Raw genomic sequence first — 20,122 nt, forward strand, 5'->3', positions numbered from 1 at the left:
ACAGCACCTGAAGTTGCTCAAACAATAGCATGCCCTGTGCCACCCTGACGTCTCCTATTTTAGATATACCTATCCGATCCTAGTGTCTGAAACCTTCCTGTCTTTTTAGGTCCATTAATTCGTTTGAGTCACATTAGGGAGTTTCCAGGGTAACTTCCCCCTTCCAACCCATTGCCCTCATCGCACCTTTCCATATCTGGACCACTGTCGCTGTGGGGTTCTGATGTCTGTGTGCGTTATCCTGGCTATAGAAGGCCCTCCTATCCTCGTTGAGGTAATATTCTATCTACCATGATGGACGGATCTTGCTGCCTGGCGAATTCTCAGTCGTCATTCACCGTTCGTTCTGCTGCCCTGTAGTACAGTTTAAGATTGAGCAGGGTGTTACCTCCCTCATAAGGAACATGCATTAGGGTGGGCAATGTGATCCTAGGGGGGCGCTCTTCCCGCAAAAGACCTTCTGCACTGCTTGCAATAAATTAAACCTGTGCGCCCTTTACGTCATGTTTTGTTGGACATAATGAAATGAAGGCTGAAATATCATTTTATAGAATGCCGCCCTTCCAAACAAGGATAGTGACATCGTCCCCCACTGGGTCACATCTGTTTTGTATTGGGTAAGGAGCTGCTTCACATTGTGATGTATGAAGCCTTTGGGGACCCTGGTTATAAAAATACCCAGATACTTGAAACCCGAATTAACCACTGCAGCGGGCATCCCTAGTCTTCCGGGGAACATCAACCCGTGGGTGAATATGCCACCGACTTGTGCCAGTTCATGTTAATCCCAGAGTCTATTGCAAATATTTAACATTTCCAGTTCTCTGATGGAGTGCTTGGGATCCGCCACATACAGTGACATGTTGTCCACGTAAAGGGAGATCATGTTTTCCCAACCAGAGTCCCATCTCGTTCCCCTTGGTAGTACAGCTTTCCTCATCGATTCTGCTAAGGGCTCGACAGCTAGGGTAAATAGCAGGAGAGATATTGGGCATCCCTGTCTAGTTCCCCTTCACAACCGAAATGCCTGTGACAGTGCCTCATCAACTCGCACTCTAGCCAGTGGTGCTGTATATAGTAGCTGGACCCATGCAGTAAACTGTGGTCTTAAGCCCATTTTTCTGAGCACCAACATCAGGTAGGGCCACTTGAGCGAATCAAATGCCTTTTTGGCATCTAGGGAGATTCTACTGGAGGGGTTCTACTTCGCTCAAGTATGCCTTATCGGTGCCGAAGATTGTTGTGTGGCTCTGTGTGGCATAATCTCAGATTGGTCCAGATTAATCAAAATGTCACCTACTCTATCTCCCACAAAACCCCCAGTTCCTCCTCTGTGTAGTTTTGGTGAGGGTGAGATAGAATTTTCAGATGATTTGCGAATATTTGTACTATCTCAGGGATGGCATCAATAGTCTGTCCAGTCTCTGATTTAATTTCCCATATCCACTGTTGGCCCTCCTCACAGTGAGCCAGCGAGGCAAGTAATTTCCCTGCCTTATTGCCCACCTCATAAAGCCTATGCTGAGAGGCCGGGAGTCCTTTTCGCCCCTCCTTTTCCTCCAGGTCTCTGTGTTCTTCCTGTGCCAATGCTATTTGTGCACTGGTGTAAGTGTAGGGATATTTAGATATTCCCCCTCCCATTGAATCAGGTGATGCTCTGTGTCTCCCACTAACTTGGCAGCCTCTTGACGTTTCCCAGAGATCTTGGCTATGAGATAACATCATATTACCGTTTTATATGCCTCGCACACCATTGTTTCAGACTCTGCTGATCCTGTGTTCTCTGCTAAGTAATTCTCTGTGATTTGTATGAGGTGTTTCTTAAATTCCTAGCTTTTAATCGACCAGGGTTAAAGTAGCCATGGTGGCCTATTTACCTTAATGTGTGTTGGCAGTCTGGTGTACAATGGGGAGTGGTCTGAGATGCCTCGGGGTAGGTGAGAAGTATTACAGTATCGGTGCCCTTGTATCTGGGGTATCAAGAAATAATCTAGTCTCTACTATACCTGTGGATTGGTAGATGCATGAGTTTGAGGCTTGTGTAACTGTAGATCCACATGATGGGCATAATCCTGCTATCTAGTGTTTGGCCCAGATGTGTGAGACTTTCTCCCGGTGCAACCTGCTGCGAGTGCAGACTTTCCTCCCCCTCCCGAGCAGGCCCAGCTTAAAGATTGTCCTGCCGCTCTGGAGCCTCAGAGACCGACTGCCGGGCCCCCACTATCTTCGGGCCATGGTCGCCACCGACCACCACCAACTTCGGATGTAATGCCCAGCTTTGGCTCATTGGTGCTGAGCATGTCCATCTCTGCCCTGACCCACCCACTGGAGCTGACCCCTTCGCATCAAAATCAGCCTTAGAACCGAGAACTTCAGCGCTGACATCGAGGACCGGCCTCGGCTCAGGCTCTGTTAAACCGATCCTCCATAAGTTGCAAGAGGAGTTCGAAGCAAGACAAAAACATCTGGTCATTCGCCCTCATGCCGGCCGAATCCTAGTCCACCTTGCGGGGCCTGGTGCACAACCCTTCAAGCATCAGCTGTCCTTGAAGGAAGTTTTGGACTTACCATCTCCTCCCAAGCAGCGCAAAAAGGCAGACAAGTCTTCAAGCCCTTTGCCCTTTTCTCCACCTCACCACTTCTTCTCAGTGCTTACCTTCCCCACCCACCTCCCCGGCGACCTTCATCCTTACACACCTCAGGAGTCTTCTCACTCAGACACAGGGGAGAGAGGATACGTTCTATACACCTCCACCGGGAGTTCCTTGGGATTACTAAGATGCTGACCCACCGGGGAGCACCAACCTCCCCCCTCGCCCCCCCCAGAGGATTCCACCTCGTACCACGAGCTGATTGGTATGGCTACCTCTTTCCATAAGGTAGATTTCTATACTGAGACTTTGGAGGAAGACTTCCTTTTCTAATCCCTTTCCTCCACTCACCGCTCCAATCAATACCTCCCCATGCTCAGTGGCATAGTCACTCACATCCCTGATATTTTTCAGAACCCCGTCCATGGCAGCATCATCACGCCCTGGGTGGGCAAGAAGTATAAGGCTTCCCATACTGATCCATTGTACATACGGTGACAACTTCCACCCGACTCCCTGGTTGTTACTGCCCGTAAGAAGGCTAATTCTCAAGTTATTTGTGATGCTCCTCCAACAGACAAGGAGAGTGAACACATCGCTGTAGCATAAAAAAGGGTGGCTGCAGAGTCAGCCAACCACTTGCTGATTGCCAGTTCTGTTGGCCCCCTCTCTAGGTATGACTGGGCTCTCTGGGATGAGATGGAGGCGCTCCTCCAACATCTCCCAGAGGAGCATAGGAAACAGGGCTACGAGATAGTTGCTGAGAGGAAGCAGATCTCTAATACCACCATATGCTGTGCTCTAGATGCCGCGGGTACTGCTGGGAGGGAAATTAACTCCAATGGCCTTCTGTATATGGCATGCCTGGCTCTGTATCTCTGCTTTTAAGCTGGAGGTCTAACAAAGTCTACTCAACATGCAGTTGGATGTTTAGCATCTGTTCGGGACCCAAGATGACCAGATGCTGGAAAAAAAAAAAAAAAAGGATACGAAGATAGCGAACGCAGTGGCCACCCTTCAAATACCAGTTAATCGCGGCTCCTTTCAACGAACTCTCTTTCATGGAGGCTCCAAGCCCACCACCCCAGAAACCACCACAACCTACCACTGTCTGCAGGCACAGCGGTCCTTTTCTAGTGGTTACTTTAGAGATTCCTACAGGGATAACGGCATCAGAGGCAGATGTACGGGTGGTTCTCCAAAGGAGCTTCCACCACCGAAAAACTCTAACTTAACTCTCCTTACCCCCCAGTCATGTAGCACCTGTCAGGGGCGGTCTCCAAAGCTTCTTACCCGCTTGGCGGAACGTCACCTCCAACCAGTAGACGTTGGATATTATCCAGCATGGTTATTGTCTGTAGCTCACTTCCACACCTCCCAACATTGCACCTCACAAACACAAACTCTCCCCAAAACACCGAAGGCTACTTAGGGAAAGAGGTCCAAGCGCTCCTTCACAGAGGAGCCATAGAACCTGTCCATCAACAGGGTGCAGGAGTATACCCGCTATACTTCTGATCCTCAAAAAGGATGGGTCCCTCAGTCCAATTTTGGACCTCAGGCCCCTAAACGCATACATTCTCCTAAAGCACTTTCACATGGTTACTCTTCAGGATGTCATCTCACTACTACAAAAAGACGACTTCATGCCGACACTTGATCTCAAGGACGCCTATTTCCACATTCCAATCCATCCGGCACAGTGCTGCTACCACAGATTTGTAGTCCGTGGACGACATTACAAATTTAAGGTGTCCCCTTCGGAGTCACCACTGCACCCAGGATGTTCACCAAGTAAGTGCATTGCAGTGTTCGCCGCTTACCTGCGGAGACTGGGCGTCCACGTCTTCCCCTAATATCTGGACGACTGGCTCATCAGAGTACAACCTGTCAGCAATGCTGCTAAAACACCCAGGTCGCCATCCTCCTACTTTACAAATAAAGTTTTACTATCAGCGCCTCAAAATACCACCTCCGACCCCTCCAGATCCAACTTTCCAAATGCTGCATAGGATACTATCTTATCAGACACCCATTCCTCTTTTTCAACCAGACCAACAAGTCACGACCAGGGCAGTCATGCGCCTCCTTCGCATGATGGCCTCCTGTATTGCCAAAGTACCCCATGCCAGTTTACACCTGCATCCATTGCAGGAGTGCTTAGCACACAAGTGAGCTCAAGCAGAGGGTAATTGGGATGATCTAGCTCTCTGCAATTGTTGCTCTCTGCAGTGTTGGAACTCCAAAAACCTGTTTCAGGGACGGCCTTTTCTTGACCCACCTCTGCAGGGAATCATCACAACAGATGCCTCCCTTACAGGATGGGGCGTGCCCTTACAGGACTTGACTGCCCAAGGCCAGTGGGAACCCAGTCACCATGGTCTCCACATCAATTACCTGGAACTACTAGCTGTTCACTTTGCATTAAAAGCTTTCCTTCCCCACCTGATTGGCAAGGTAGTCCTCATCAAACCGAATAACATGACAGCCATATATTATCTTCAAAAGCAAGGGGCACCAGATTCCCTCCGCTTTCTCACTTAGCCCAAAGCGTTTGGAGGTGGGCCGCCTGACACAAGATCCATCTGTTAGCTAAATACTTGCCAGGAGTGGACAATAACTTTGCCAACCGCCTCAACAGGATGAGCCAACAAGTTTACAAGTGGAACCTCCACTCGCAAATATTCCTCCAATACTGCCAACATTGGGGACTATCTCTGGTATGCCCAAACTTTGCCTCCAGGTTCCCACAGTCCAGGGGCAATGCACTATGGATGAGTTGATCAGGGATATTTGCTTACGCTTTCCCTCTCCCGTTACTTCTATGTTTGGTTTGGAGTCTTCGACAGACATCTCACCCTCATTCTGGTGGCTCCCACCTGGGCACACCTCACCTCCCTCCTCAAACTCTCAGTGGTTCCGCACAAGATACTCTCCAGCAGGCTGAACCTTCTCAAGCAGAACCATGGAGGAATAAGGCACCCGGACCCCAGGTCTCTCATTCTTTGCGATCTGGCTCCTGAAGTCCTAGAATTTGGGTACCTTAATCCTGCCCGAATGCACAAATATTCCTAAAGAGGCTCGTAGGTATACTACTCATGCCTGCTATGCTGCAAAGTGGAAAAGATTAGTCGACTTTTGTCGTTCCAAACATATTGACCCCTTAGCAGTCGATGTACAAGAGATTGTATGCTTCCTGCTTCACTTGGAAACTTGTGCTTTAGCTTTCACATCCATTTGACTACACCTGGCTGCTGTAGCCGCTAACCTTCAGAACAGGAAACATGTTTCCCTCTTTAGAATTCCTTCATTGAAGCCTTTATGGAAGTTCTTAAGAGTCATTCCTCCTCTGGTCCCACTAGCCCTGACATGGAACCTTAACATTATACTAACCAGGCTACTGGGGCCTGTGTTCAAACCCCTCCACTCCTGCCCCCTCTAGTTTCCCTCTTGGAACGTAGCATATATGGATGCCATCACTTCAATCCGGTGTATCAGTGAGCTTCTGGCAGTAACCTTGCAAGAACCTTTCTTCCAAATGCTCAGAGATAGGATTGTCCCTCCACCCCCCAATCCCAAGTTTCTCCCAAATGTGTTCTCATAGTTCCACCTCAAACAATCCATTGAACTTCCTGTATTTTTTCCTTCTCAACCTCACTTAGTTGTGGAACGGGCTTTTCATACCTTAGATGTTAAATCCTTAAGGAAAACAAAACCACTTTTTCTTGCTTTTTCCAAATGCCACAAAGGGAAAGCCCTATCTAAATGAGGCATTGCAGGATGGGTTGTTAAATTCCTCCTAGAGCCCACTCCACTCTTGAAAAAAAAAGGAGTCTGTGGCCTTGGTGAGGAACATTCCTAAAGCTGACATCTGTAAAGCAGCTACATGGTCTACACCACATACTTGTACAAGGCATTATTGTGAAGATGTGCTAGCCCGCCGACAAGCCAATGTTGGCCAGGCAATTCTATGTACACTTTTTCAAACTACTGCAACTTCCACAGGATAGCCAATGCGGTTTTTAGGAGGACTGCTTTACAGTCTATGCGCATCATTTGTATCTACAGCAACACATGCCTCTAATGGAAAATGTTATTTACCCAAAAAGCATCTGTTCATGGCATTAAGTGCTGTAGATTCACATGTGCCCGCCCTCCTCCCTGTAGCCTTTAGCTGTTGTAGTCCCCTTTCTATTTCCCTTTCCTCTTTCTTTGCTTGGACATCTCTCAATACAGCGCTTCATTTCGCATTCCATCCTCACCCACCGTGCGTGAAAACAATCAAAACAGTAGTTGAGGACCATGCGCGTTACCAGCAAGAGGTGCAGTCGCAGTACCTTGTGACTCGAAAGACTTTTCTTGAAGAAAAACGGCTTACACGCATCTGGCTCCAATACTAAATGGCAGGATTGTGCACAGCATATGAATCAACAGCAATTCTTGCCACAAGCAGATGCTTACAGGGTATGTAACATTTTTTCTTCTTATCGGGGTGTGTTGCCCTCCACAAGTACAGTTGTCCCAGAGTCCTTCGGTCTGTGATACTCTCTCCCCCCGGTACCTGCTGCAGTCATTCTATCCAGATCTGCTTGCATGCTCAGGTTAAGTCTTACCCACCCTCCCCCTTCAAAGCAGTGCTTCCGGGGCCCGTAATACCCATTTCTTCATCCTCTCCAGGGCTGCCAATTGCTGTCCTGGGGGTAAATATTACAACACCACCATAATCGTCTCACCATTCCATTTCCCCAGTATTGCTGTATAATACCCCTCTGTATCCGTCCATGTTTGAGCAATAGACATAGGAAGGGACTTCTAAACCAGAATCCCCACCCCCTGGAGGCTGATGTAAACCCCGAGTGGGCCAGCGCTTTGTACCTGCCCTGGAACGGCACAGCTATTGCACCTCAAGAGGGTCTCTTGCAGGAGGATCAGGTCAGGTTCATGTCTATTCACTAATCTCCTGACCATCACTCTCCTTACCTTGTGGCCCAGCCCATTAACATTCCAGTTTAAGAACTTAAGATTCAGGTATTCATGTCCCTGTTTTTGTGTCACAGCCATAACAGTCGTATTCTTTGTCCCAAGTCCAGTTCCCTTGTTGTAGTCCACCTCTCCACCACTTCTTCCCAAGATGCCATTGTGATTCCCTTCCTAACTCCTCCTGCCTCGGGCAGTGGGTTTTGAACTCCTCGCCCCCTCAGTGTTTGAGGTGTCTATTGCCCCTATCCCATTAACTTCTATTCAACTAATAGTAATGATTATGCCAAACTCTCCCCCTTTGTGGGTGATTAGTGTATGGGGTCTAATTGGATATAGATAGAGTTCTCTTGCTTCAGGCAATTCCTCCAGGCATGTGTGCATATGATCCTGGAGTATACTCTCAAGTCTTAGCTGTGTTAACCTCGGTTTGTGTCTCTTCTGAGGTTGGTGATGTGGACAGTAGCCCTGGGTCCAAAACACATGTGGGTGGCAATCTGCTGCACTCCCTACTTATGGTTGATGTTCCACTGCACCCTTGATCCACCAGGCTCCATCCTTCCAACCAGTACTAGGCCTCTCCTGGGGAGGTGAAGATCCAAGATTTCCCCTCCTCTACGCCTGCAGGAAAGAGCATCATGTAGAGTCTTGAAGCTCTTTGTTTGACCCAAGAATAGCTCTATTACATAATAAGGGCATACGAGCAATATTATAAACATATCTGTTGTATAAGTACTACAGTTACATTTAGAGTTGTATCGTGGTCCAAAACATTCCTAGCATCTTTGATTTTCTAAGTTTTTTCAATTATTATTAAGGTCTCTATTTAGGTACCTGTAAATAAGTCTCCTACTCCTCTGTGACTTAATATCACTGGTGGGATGTTGTGCTCACGCGTTTTCTCGTATGTTTCTCCTGAGTTTTTTACCATTACCATATGATAGTAGGGCTTGGCTACTCGACATTGCTAACTCAGGAGCATCGTTTGCAAAAAGGAATACATTGATTAACCATTTGTAGTGCCATAGTAATGGTGGTATGGGATCGAGTTAAACAAGTACCTAGACTTCATAATATATAGTAATACCTGACTGTGCCAGGACCCTGAAACAAATACCTCATAACCACACACAGGGTGTTGTCAGCTGTTAACTCCTAAGTTAGACTTTTTGCTTCGCACCTTCAGTCTTTCTTCTGTTATTTTCCTCTTTGGTTTCTCTAAACAAAATATATTTGCTGAGGGTGCATAGTTCTTTTTCTCATACTGTCTTTCTTACACTAAATCCTCACACATATCCACATTTCCCTCCCCATCTTGTCACATCGAATTGTTCTATACCTGCTGCTATCTGTATAGCCTAGTTCAAAATTCCCTCTGTGGTGTTCAAGGCTATCCTTGCACTTAAATGCCTCCGGGTGCTGGTGCGCCCAATAAGAATGTTAAATAAATACCACGGCGCCTGTAGGTCTGAAATCAGCGAGACACACCCTCTCAAGCCTTGTGTTGTGCTAATCTCCACCTTCTCTCAGTACCTAAACTCTTTTATGCACCATCAAACTTCTGCACATTTCATCTGCATGGTCCATGTCACTGTAATGCACTTCCCTGGATCTCAACCCAATGTAAGTTGATTAAGAGCGGGACTGAAGACCCATCTTCTGGAGCTTGCTCAGGCTTAATCTCTGTCTCCAATTATGTTTTAGTTCTATTTGTAAATTTACATGAATAGGTATCACAATTAATGTACTTTCTGTTTGTGTATCCTTTTCCTTATCCCCACAAAGCCCTTTTTGAAGCTTGTTGAATGTATATCTGCCAAAAACTGAACAAATTGAAATACGTACCTTACTGTTAATACCTGTGCCAAAGGATTTTCGTTTGAAAACATTCTTGGTTTTCTTTACCAAGTAAAAAAAACAAACGAAAAACAAATTAAGCATGTGCCGACTCCATGGTAAGCAGACTTATTATGTTTTCAGCTCGACAGAATCCACAATACAGGGTGCCTCAACGCCTGCTGGAGGAGATGAATGCTGCCAACCTGGAACTTGAAGCTAAGAGGTACACAACAAATCTATGTGGCTGCCTAGTCTTGTTCACATAAAAAGTTGACACAAAAATGCTCAGTTGGTTGATGCATGGAAAGAGGTAGAAGAAACTGGAATTAGAAAGTCTGGTGCGAGGGAGTGGTTGGTTGGGGATGGAGATATCTTAGAACTGATTTGAGAAGGAAAAAAACAAAGCTGTCACTAGAGAAACCAAGGGGAGGAGAGAGCAGAACCCGAATGTGGCGCGGGAGTTTTAAAAGAAGAAAAGGGAAACTGCTAAATAAAGTGCAATGGACAAGATGAGGAAAGGGGAGCATAAAATGTTAGTGTAGCAAGAGTGGTGAACTGAAAGGAAATAATGAATGAAAAAGCCTGAAGAGGGGCTACATTAGGAGAAAGTAGATCTGAAATAGTCCAGCGCTAAAGGGAAAGAGGAGCAATAGCTACCAAAAATGTTAGAAAACCCCACTCCCACACCGGAAGGGTGGTAATGGGATTTTCCCGGACATACACTGTGGTAGCTTGGCTCGAGTGGTCAGGGGTCAGGCACCGTGCTAAGCATACGTCATACCCACACAATAACCATGCGTGCATCCGTTCCAAAAACGACACTACACCTTAAAAATTATACTGAAAATATATCTCTTTATCTTCTTTTCTCTTAGTTGCTGATTAAATAAATAATAATACAATCACAGTACACAAGGCTTTTCCTGTAGAAGGGTAGGTCAAATAAATACTATCTTAACGATTCAATAAATAAGGTAGATCAGAAATAATCAAGGCATAAATATAAGTGCATTACATAACAGGCAATTAGATATTATGAGGCAATAAATACTGCGAGACAATAAATACTGTGCAACCATAAATACTGTGAAACAATAAATACTGTAAGGCAATAAATACTGTGAGGCAATAAATAGGATAAATACAATAAATACAGTGCTCTCAATAAATAATAAAAGCCAACAGTGACACTTGAAAATCAGTTCACATTCCTGAGGTACTATGGGATGATTTGACCCAATCCCAGCTTGTAGAGATTTGGATGGCCTGAGGGGTATACTCCCTAGCTTTGACAAGGCTGAGGCCTAAACTGAGGTAGATCAAGGAGGAACCTAGAGATCTGGCTCTCCCACACTACACAACCCCTCTGTATTAGTCTCAGCTCACCCCTGGCACTATCAAGCTGGTTCTAGCACCTCTCTAGCCCCTAGGATGGTCTCTTAGGGCTCCACAGGGCCTTAGGCGCCCTCTATTCCACTTACTGCCCTTTTTGTGAAGTTCCGACGCCGCTGGGGTCGTGTCGACGCCGTGAGGCGGTTCCGGTTCGATGTCGGCGGCCTCGGCTCAATGACAGTTCTTGTCGACGCCGGGAGGCGGTTCCGGTTCGATGTCGGCGGCCTCGGTTCGATGACGTCGGGCGGCTCCGGTTCGATGACGTCGGGCGGCCTTGGCTCTATGTCGACTTCCGGCGGCTCCGGAGTGCGATCTCCACTCCCGACCTCCGGTGCTCCTTTCCTCGGGTTCCGGCGACTCCGGAGTGCGACCTCCACTCCCGACCTCCGGCACGATTCTCTTCAGGTTCCGGCGACTCCGGAGTGCGATCTCCACTCCCGACCTCCGGCACGATTCTCTTCAGGTTCCGGCGACTCCGGAGTGCGATCTCCACTCCCGACCTCCGGCACGCTTCACCTCGGTCTCCGGCGACTCCGGAGGGCGGACTTCACTCCCCCGTCGACGCCGCTCACTCGACCTCGGGTGACTTCCTCCTCGACCTCTGGTACTCTCCACGACCTCTGTCGGCGCCCTCTCTCGACCTCTGGCGGCTCCGGGTACGACGTCTGCTTTCCAGTCAGCGCCGCTTCTCCACCTCGGGCTCCAGGTCTCCAGGCTTCACGACGTTGGACTTCAAGAAGTTACCAGTAACCAGGTCAGGAACTTGCTGTTCTTTACTTTTAAGGCCTGTTCCTGCTGTCCAGGTCCTTAAGATGGTTTTTCTTGCTTTCTCCCACACAGGGCTCCAGGCTGGGCTCAGTCAGCAGGGACTAGTATCAAGGGTGGGTTTCTGGACCCCACTCCAGGCACAAGTTTCCACCCCTGTTGCCTCACTCCTTCCTCCTTCAGTTCTGTGCTCCTCTCTCTTCACCAGTCAGGTGCCAACTGCCAACTCTGACTTAGCTTCCCAACATTCTAAACCGCCTCCAACTGTCACAGGGTTCCAGAATGTTCTGGAAGGTGCTGGTAGGTTCCAATGATATCACAGGTGACAATGGGTAGCCACCATTTTGTGCTCCAGGCCCTCAGACAGAAGTTCCAGGGGTAGATAAAATGGCTCCCTGAATCTGCATCAATACTAAAAAGTCTGGTGGTTCCCAAAAAGGAAAAAATACTAACAGGGTTTGAGGCAAAAGTGGGACAAAATAAATAATGATGAGGAGGGACCACCCAAAGGGCTGACAGGTCTAACAAAAAAGAATTAGAGTAGGCAATTGGTTGCGGAAGGTGTACATAAACTGCTGAAGTGGGCTATTGAAGGACATGGTAGAAGGCAGGGTAGAGGTGCTGAATGGATGGGTTGCCCTTTCATGCAGATGCTTGGGGCGTCAATAGTTAAATATAGACTTTTGTATAACACTGTCTTGTGGCCTTTAGCGCACAGTACAAACCAATAACAGAATGTTTCATATAGAAGAGAAGTCAATAACTAAAATATGAATACAAAAGGCTAAAGCTGGTTAGTGTTAAGAGCCGAATTAAATTCCTGTCCGCTTGTGTAGCGGTATATATATGAAACGTGGTGCGAAGGAAGAAACGTGTTGCAAAGGAAGCATTTGGGGTTGGAGGGAGACAGATAATTCAGACAAGAAAATAATTTACATTTTCATGTATCCATCTCCACCGCGGTCCCCATCCTCACTCCTTCAGGAGTGTCACCATTAGCAGCATTAAGTTTTGCTGGAAACCAGTCACATAAAGACTTACTGGAGGAATAATTTATGGATGGGGTTGTGTCCTGTATTTATGTGCATGAAGACTCTTGTGGCCCTCGACAGACTCCTTACAAGTATTACGTATGTGTGGCTGGGTGTGGTTAATAAAGTTTGCAATGCAGTGCATTCAGCTAACAGTTGCACTCTGAAGAATAAAGATGTGCACTACAGAGCTCCGTGTGTGGCGTGGTCATTTGCATGCTAGTGTGCTGGGGAGGACGTTGTATCTGTCGATGAAGTAGAGGATCTGTAACTCTAAGAAACTAGTGTTCTCCCTGAAAGTTTGCCCAGGTCCAGCAAACTGCTCATGCATGCCAGGTGCACCTCAGTCGAAGTGAAGCAGTTGGCGGTTGGCATATGTGGAGTCAAAGCACCACTCCAGCCAGTACAAGGCTTTTGAAGAAGATGAAGGCCCATTGGAAAGTTCAGTCAGTCGAGCCGGAACCTGCTGGTAAGGAGGAAATGAGAAGGACTGTGCCTCAACATAAAACAGAGCCAGCATACATAGAGTACGATAGTGCTAAAGACAGTGACAACCAGGTACAGAGAAGCACAGAAGGCCGCAATAGCCAGGTGCACAAGCCCACCAAAAGCAGCAGCATTCCAGGCACCAAGAAACGCTAAAGGCAGTGAAAACCAGGTATGATGCAGAGGTTTGAGAATGGTGATGACCATGAACAGCAGACAAAGCAGCTTCTCACCGCCAAAGATGAAAGAGGCAATGCAACATCAGATTGGCTGCGACAACACCGATGCAAGCACGCAGCTGGGGCTTAGAAGTGAATGGAGCCGGTCCAAGCGGGCAGCAGAACGTGCTGGAGAGGGCCCTACTGTCCACTTCATTGAGGTTTACAACTGGCTATGATGCTGCCATTTTCCTGAAACTGGCGCTTCCATTTGATACCACCAAATAAGCACAACCTTGACACCATATGGACTGTATGGATTGGAACATTCGATAATTTTGACACGCTAGATGAAACCGATGACAACAAGATCATCAAATACTTAAAGAAACTTGCATGTGAGGGAGTAAAAGAGGTGATTAAAGAAAATATCACAAGCTGGTGAAATATCTTACCATCAAATCAGGAAGACGTTGGAGACCAAATTCAATCCAGCACCAAATGACTATGAAAGTTAAATTTTCAACCAAGAAAGACAGCAACCTGGTGAGACGATGGATGAGTTTGTTGAGAGACGTAGTATGCTTATAAAACTCTGCAAATTCAATAAAATTGAATGATGAAGAAGCCATGCTTCTTAGAGTTATTGATGGTTGCCTCTCTGATGCATTTTGGCGAAGCATGCTGAGAGTAACGCTCAGTTTGGAGAAAGTGCTCATGGTTGCGAGAGCAGAGGAGACGTGCTGATTGACAAGCTGCTGATATAGAGGCTGGAACAACCCAAAACGAATCAGCATTGAGCATTAAATGTAAGCAGAAACACAAAGCAGAGGCCTATCGAGTGAAATCTTTGAAGAAAATGTCCTGCTATCGGCCAAATATGGAAAGGCTGCGGGAAGGAAAACAATTTGGTAACGGTTTGCAAAATGAAAGAGAAACTAAGTTCATCACAAAGAGACGAGAAAATAGAAGTCATAAAGTTCCAGAAGGACTCTAGCCACTCCCACAAGGCCAAACGGCAACATCTCCTAAGTGACCATGGACCTTCATTGGCTGCCAGTCGCACAGAGAACAATGTTTAAAGAATGTTGTATGGTTTTTAAGGCCCTCTATATGAATTACCCCGTATTTGTGAAATCTCAAATCATAAAACACTGCCCTACTAGAGCACTAAGATCTAGCCGCCTTCACTTTCTGGTGATCCCCTCATGTAAACAACAAAGGATCGGAGGGCTTAGATTCACCGTTATCGCCCCTCGAGTATGGAACTTAGGTCCACTTCTGATCTTATTAGATTTAGGAAATTCCTGAAGACATGGCTTTTCAGACAGGATTACCAGTAAGTGGGGCGGAAGGCCGATCAGCTGCCTAGCGCCAAGAGACCCTCTGATGAACATGCGCTTTAGAAATGGACAGTAATATATCATAACACTGTGGCCTAAGTGAGCGGAAGTCTATCTCATACTGAATATACTCATTCTCAACCGGAGAAAGAAAGCTTAGCTGTAGTATGGGCGTGTGAACACTTCCATGTGTTTCTGTACGCATATCATTTCACCCTTGTCATACATCATCAAGCGTTGCTCGCCATTTTTAGAGAACCAAAAGTGGGGAGGTGTTGTGTCCTGTGTTTATGTGCATGAAGACTCTAGTGGCCCTCAACAGACTCCTTACAAGAATTGCGTAATCTGATGTGTGGCTGGGTGTGGTTAATAAAGTTTGTGATGCAGTATGTTTAGTTAACAGTGGCACTCTGACAAATGCACTACAGAGCTCCTTGTGTGGCGTGGTCATTTGCATGCTACCGGGCTGGGGAGAACGCTACAGACTCCCTTCTTCTCAAGAAGTCTGCTAAGTTGTTGTGGCCACCACCAAACGTTTATACAGTTTGTCAACTGCTTCACTGTGCTCTTGTTACCCTTTTATCAAACTTTAGGTTCAGGTGACATGGTTATGGCCCACATTTTCTTTCAGCCAGGACAATTATTTATTATCCAGTATTAGGGGTGTCTTTCATAGATTCACATGCCTGAATCATTCCCCGTCGTCGAGACGGGAGCCTCCGGTACATAGAAAAGTAATGTCCTATAGACATACATAGAGAAAAAAATAGGCCCAAGGGCCTCCCCTTAGTGGCCTATCCTTGTCCTTATGTAAAAAGGACCAAACTCTTAGAGCCAGCCAATCAGCTATCACCTCCCTCTAGAACCTTCCTCACAGGAGCCTCAGTCCCTCAGATTTTCTACCGCACGTTGTGCTAGGGAGTCTCCAGCCTGAGTTCTCCTCAGGATCTCTTCAAAACCAACTTGTTCACTTTTAAAAGTGACTTCTTTCTTCAAAACTTGAACAGGATTACTTCAAGCCACTTATCACTGCAGTGAGTGATTTATTTCTTCTAAATTCTGGCATGTCTGAATCCCAGAAGAAAGCCCTTTTCAGGGCCTGCTCTTCATGTGGGAAGAAAAGGCTACATGTGGACGACAAGCATGACCTCTGCCTATATTGCCTTTATCCTGACCACGTACCTAAGGACTGTAAGATATGTAGGTCTTTCCCTCACAAGACCTTGAGGGACAGAGAAGGTCGTCTACTCATCTGGCTGGACAGGCTTAAGGAGAGGGAGAGTGTGGTATCTGTAGTGATTTAAGTCCACTCAGTTGAGATGGTTTAAGGAGGTTTATTAGAAGATGGTACAAGATCACAGGAAGATTACAACAGGACCAGATCAGGATCAGTTCAGGCCCAGAGGGAGACCCCACCAGGAGCAGCCAGCAGGCAGCTCAGCCCAGTCAACTGTCCCTTCTCTGACAGATCCCCAACATTCTGACAGCATCATCACATTAACATTCCACTTGTGGTAGAATAGCATTGGATTAACATTAGCAGGATATAACATATCCCCCTTTCTTATACGGTGTAACAAAAGGCTAGAAACAGAAGAGAAGAACCTGAGAAAGTGAAAGCAAAATGATTATACAAAAGCAACAAGAACAACAATAAAAGAACATCCATCAAAAGAAGAGCAGTGTGAGAACAACCATAGAAAGAAGAGCAACCAAGAGGGAAATCAAGGAACAGCGACAAACGCAGAGGTAGAAAACATGACAGAAAAGCAAAGGTAAGTCCAGAGTCCACATGAGACACGAAAAGAAGACCTCAGAAGGAAAACAGAAAAGAAGAAAGAAACCAGGAAGATGAGGAAAAATAAGGGTGATTCCCCATCTAAACACCATTATAGTAACGCAATGACAAAAATGTAATGCAAAGATAACAGTGCAAAAAATATCAATAAAAATAGAATAACAGAACATACTTAGCAATGAAAGCATGAAAAGCACTCATATAGGGTATAAACATAAGCTAAATATGTGAACTATAATGCATGGGTGAGAACCCATGACTAAACTCTTGGGATAGAGATGCGTTGTGCACAAAACTGGGAAAACTCCCCATACACAAGAAGTGTAAGGACAAACTTTGTGTGGAAAAACCACACCGTGCACAGTAGTAATGTAACTGTGTTAAACAACAAATATGGGTAGGAACCCATATGGTAAGAACAGTAAGTGTTTGGGTAAGAACCCGCACTAATGCAATGGGACTGTAACCTTTGCATGGGTACACCCTGTAGACGGGTACATTTGAAACCGTACCGGTAGAAACCCGCAAATTGACTAATGCGAAAGGACTGTAACCTTCGCATAGACACACTCTGTAGACAGGTACATTAGAAAGCGTATGGGTAAGAACCCGCAAATTGATTAATGCGAAAGGACTGTAACCTTCGCATAGACGCACCCTGTAGACAGGTACATTACAAAGCGTACGGGTAGGAACCCGCAAATTGATTAATGCGAAAGGACTGTAACCTTCGCATAGACGCACCCTGTAGACAGGTACATTAGAAAGCGTACGGGTAGGAACCCGCACTGCTGCAAAAGGAGTGTAACCTTTGCATGGATCCTCCAAGAGAGGGAAAAAGAATAGTGCATATGTGAAATGTGCACAAGTGAACAACGCGCAGATGGGACTTAAACCCACTGCTGGCAAAAAGGACTACTGACTCCTTGCAATCCCAGTGTAGAGGAACACGAAGCAAGCAAAAAAAAAACAGTAGACAAATGATAAAACATTTGTAACCGACGCAGAAATGTAATGACATAAACCTATGTCACACGCCGGTGAGCGACTACTCACCCGAGCATCCCAAGCAAACAAATGCCCTTGCCTAAAGAAACAAAATGAAAACAAGCCAAGAAACGAAAATAGACACCTCATATACAGAAGCAGTAATATACGGGGTGTGGAAAAACTTCACACATAGGAAAACTGTGAGAAAGACTCCTTGGAAAACAGAAACTAGTCTTACTTCAACTTGGCAGTAGATAGCAGTGTAGTACTGGCCAATCTCGCAGTTTTAAACTTTATCATGCTGCAGTAGAGCAATTTGAAGCTTTTCCATCGTAAGACATTAGCCTTTCACTGAGGAACAGATAAGAACTCCTAGTAGAAAGACAACTAAAAAGTGTACTTCAATCTTGATGCGAGTGTTCTCTGACCTCGATGGGATGTCTCCGGACTCCAAAACATAGGCCGGTGTCGAATGTCCGGTGACATGAAAGGGAGGACTGATAAGCTGAAGGATGTACTCGACGTTTTTTTCATTCTCGACACGAAGTACGAGATGGTTGTCTGTGAGCGAGCGTTGATTTCCAGTGAAATGAGCGTGGTTGGCAAATGGCTTGTGAAACAAGGCAATGCAGTAACAATGGTCCCTACTGCACGATGGCGGCACGTATTTTACGTCGCACCGGATGGCTCGCGGCATCACCAAGCACTAAATACATCTAAAAGCAGAAATGCGTGCTCCACAAAGAAGACGACGTCATGGAGATCTGTAACTGCCTCGCGCAACACCCAGAGCCAGGTAAGAAGCGCAAGCTAAATTTGAAAAACAGTCCAACAGTAGTTTTATCTCTTTAAAATGTAATGAAAATTTACAATCCAAGAAATGAACGTCGATAAATCATATGTAAAAATTGAGCCTGAAATGTGGTAAGAGACCGCATAATAAAGCTGTCGCTCCTCTGATGATTTTAGTGTCACACTGACAAACTTCCTCCAAAACGGTAGCACAGATCTGCTGAGCCAAAGGTGATTTACTTCACAATGCAGAGGTCAAATAGATCTACCTCATGGCAGTAAACAGTCCGAGAGTAACTACAAACCAGTGGACACAGCGCTAATACAGAGGAGCGCTAATGGAAAATAAAAAAAATAAAAAAAGTCACACATCCAGACCCACAGAAAGGGAAAGCTTGAGCTGAATAAAGTGATGGATGATGAACTTGAAGAAGACTGCCTCATATAAAACAGATGCAGCACACTACGCACTGGAGACAAAAACACTAACGGCCACAGATTACCTTGTTTCTAGTTGCACAAAATACATTGGTTGTGGTACAGTAGACGTTTTTGTGTTACTGCAGACATTTGGGAAAACAGACACTAAGGAGGAAGGAAAGATGAAAGCATAGATCAACACACTAACACCATCCTCCTCCTTTAATGCTGAACAAAGAAAAATGTAAGAAGTGAAATAAGAGCTCACATAAAACAAGTGAATATGATACCCAGACTAGAATACTATGGGTAGAACGACACCCAAGGAAGTACTTCTCACGTGAGAAGACTGTGGCGAAAACCCAATACGCCACCCCTCATGTGAGGGACACTATGGGACTTAAACCCAAGTGAAATAAACATTGTTTGGGACTGACACCCAAATGTACAGAATACGTCACATGGGACTAAAACCCTCGGACTTGTGCAGCAGGTAAAACAGAAATGCAGCACAGTGTGGCATCAAAAGATGGCTACCCACACACACAACAGCGAATATTTAAATGAAGGGACTAATACCCAACACAAACGTAACAAAGGTGGGACTCACACCCCCTTTAAACAAAAAAAATTACTGTGAACGTGGGGTGATAGGACTAAAAACCCACTCCCATCCCCTAGGCAGGGATACAAAATTTAAAACATGGGGACATGGGATTGAAAACCCACTCCCATCCCAAGACCGGGAAACAATATCTGAAACGAGAAAATGCAAAAATAAGAGACATGGGACTAGTACCCACTCCCATGCCAACAAGACACGTACGTGTGAAAAGCAAATTAACAAAGATGGCAAGCAGCAATAGCAAAACACTATAAACATAATTTTCCTGTGAAAGAAAACATCTTAGCATTTACATCTCATGAAAATGCACCATAAACTTGTATTACGAAAACGTCAATGGTGTGCCTGTCACCGCAATAATGAGGACAGGCGTTCCTGGGACTCAAACAGTACAAGGTAGAGATGAAACTGATCCAGGAAACTTGCAAAAAGAAGAAACAAAGCATGCAGAAAAAGCAGACTCAATAGAGAGTGTGGTAACGGCAATTACCACTAAACTGGAAGAAAAAGCTCTGTCTGCCTGTAAATCCAATAAAAGATCGCATATGTAACAGCATCAATTAAAATGTAAGGGAAAGTCACTGCCAAGACAAAACTTTCATCAACGGCAGCACGTCAGCAGAAAATTCAGGAAAAGTCTGTTGTTTCCCTCATACTCTGCACAGGCACTCGGACTTTGACCAAAGCAAACAAAGAAAAAAAATACCTGGATTTAATTGAAAACAAATAACAAACCAGGAGAGTTGATGCCGACTTCGTCGATCTTCACACTATGACAATCTTTTTAAAAAAAAAAACTTTGAGGATGACAACGCGGTTGGCAAAGCAAACTTGAAGCAGTAGTAGAATCGTGTATGCAGGAGCATTACAATCCCAAGATGGTGGCACATTGAGTCACGTTGGTGCCGGAAGGCT

At 45.8% G+C, this 20,122-nt stretch overlaps 1 protein-coding gene across 1 annotated transcript in view; it reads left to right on the top strand.

Moving 5' to 3' along the window:
- Window positions 1-20,122, top strand: part of USP40 (ubiquitin specific peptidase 40) — a 667,009-nt gene that overhangs the window by 184,880 nt on the left and 462,007 nt on the right. The window contains exon 13 of the mRNA XM_085646205.1: window positions 9,549-9,630. Coding sequence (XP_085502331.1) covers window positions 9,549-9,630 — 82 coding nt within the window. The remainder of the gene's footprint in view (window positions 1-9,548; window positions 9,631-20,122) is intronic.

The sequence above is a fragment of the Triturus cristatus genome, chromosome 3_1 (assembly GCF_964204655.1).
Source record: "Triturus cristatus chromosome 3_1, aTriCri1.1, whole genome shotgun sequence".
Lineage (NCBI taxonomy): Eukaryota > Metazoa > Chordata > Amphibia > Caudata > Salamandridae > Triturus > Triturus cristatus.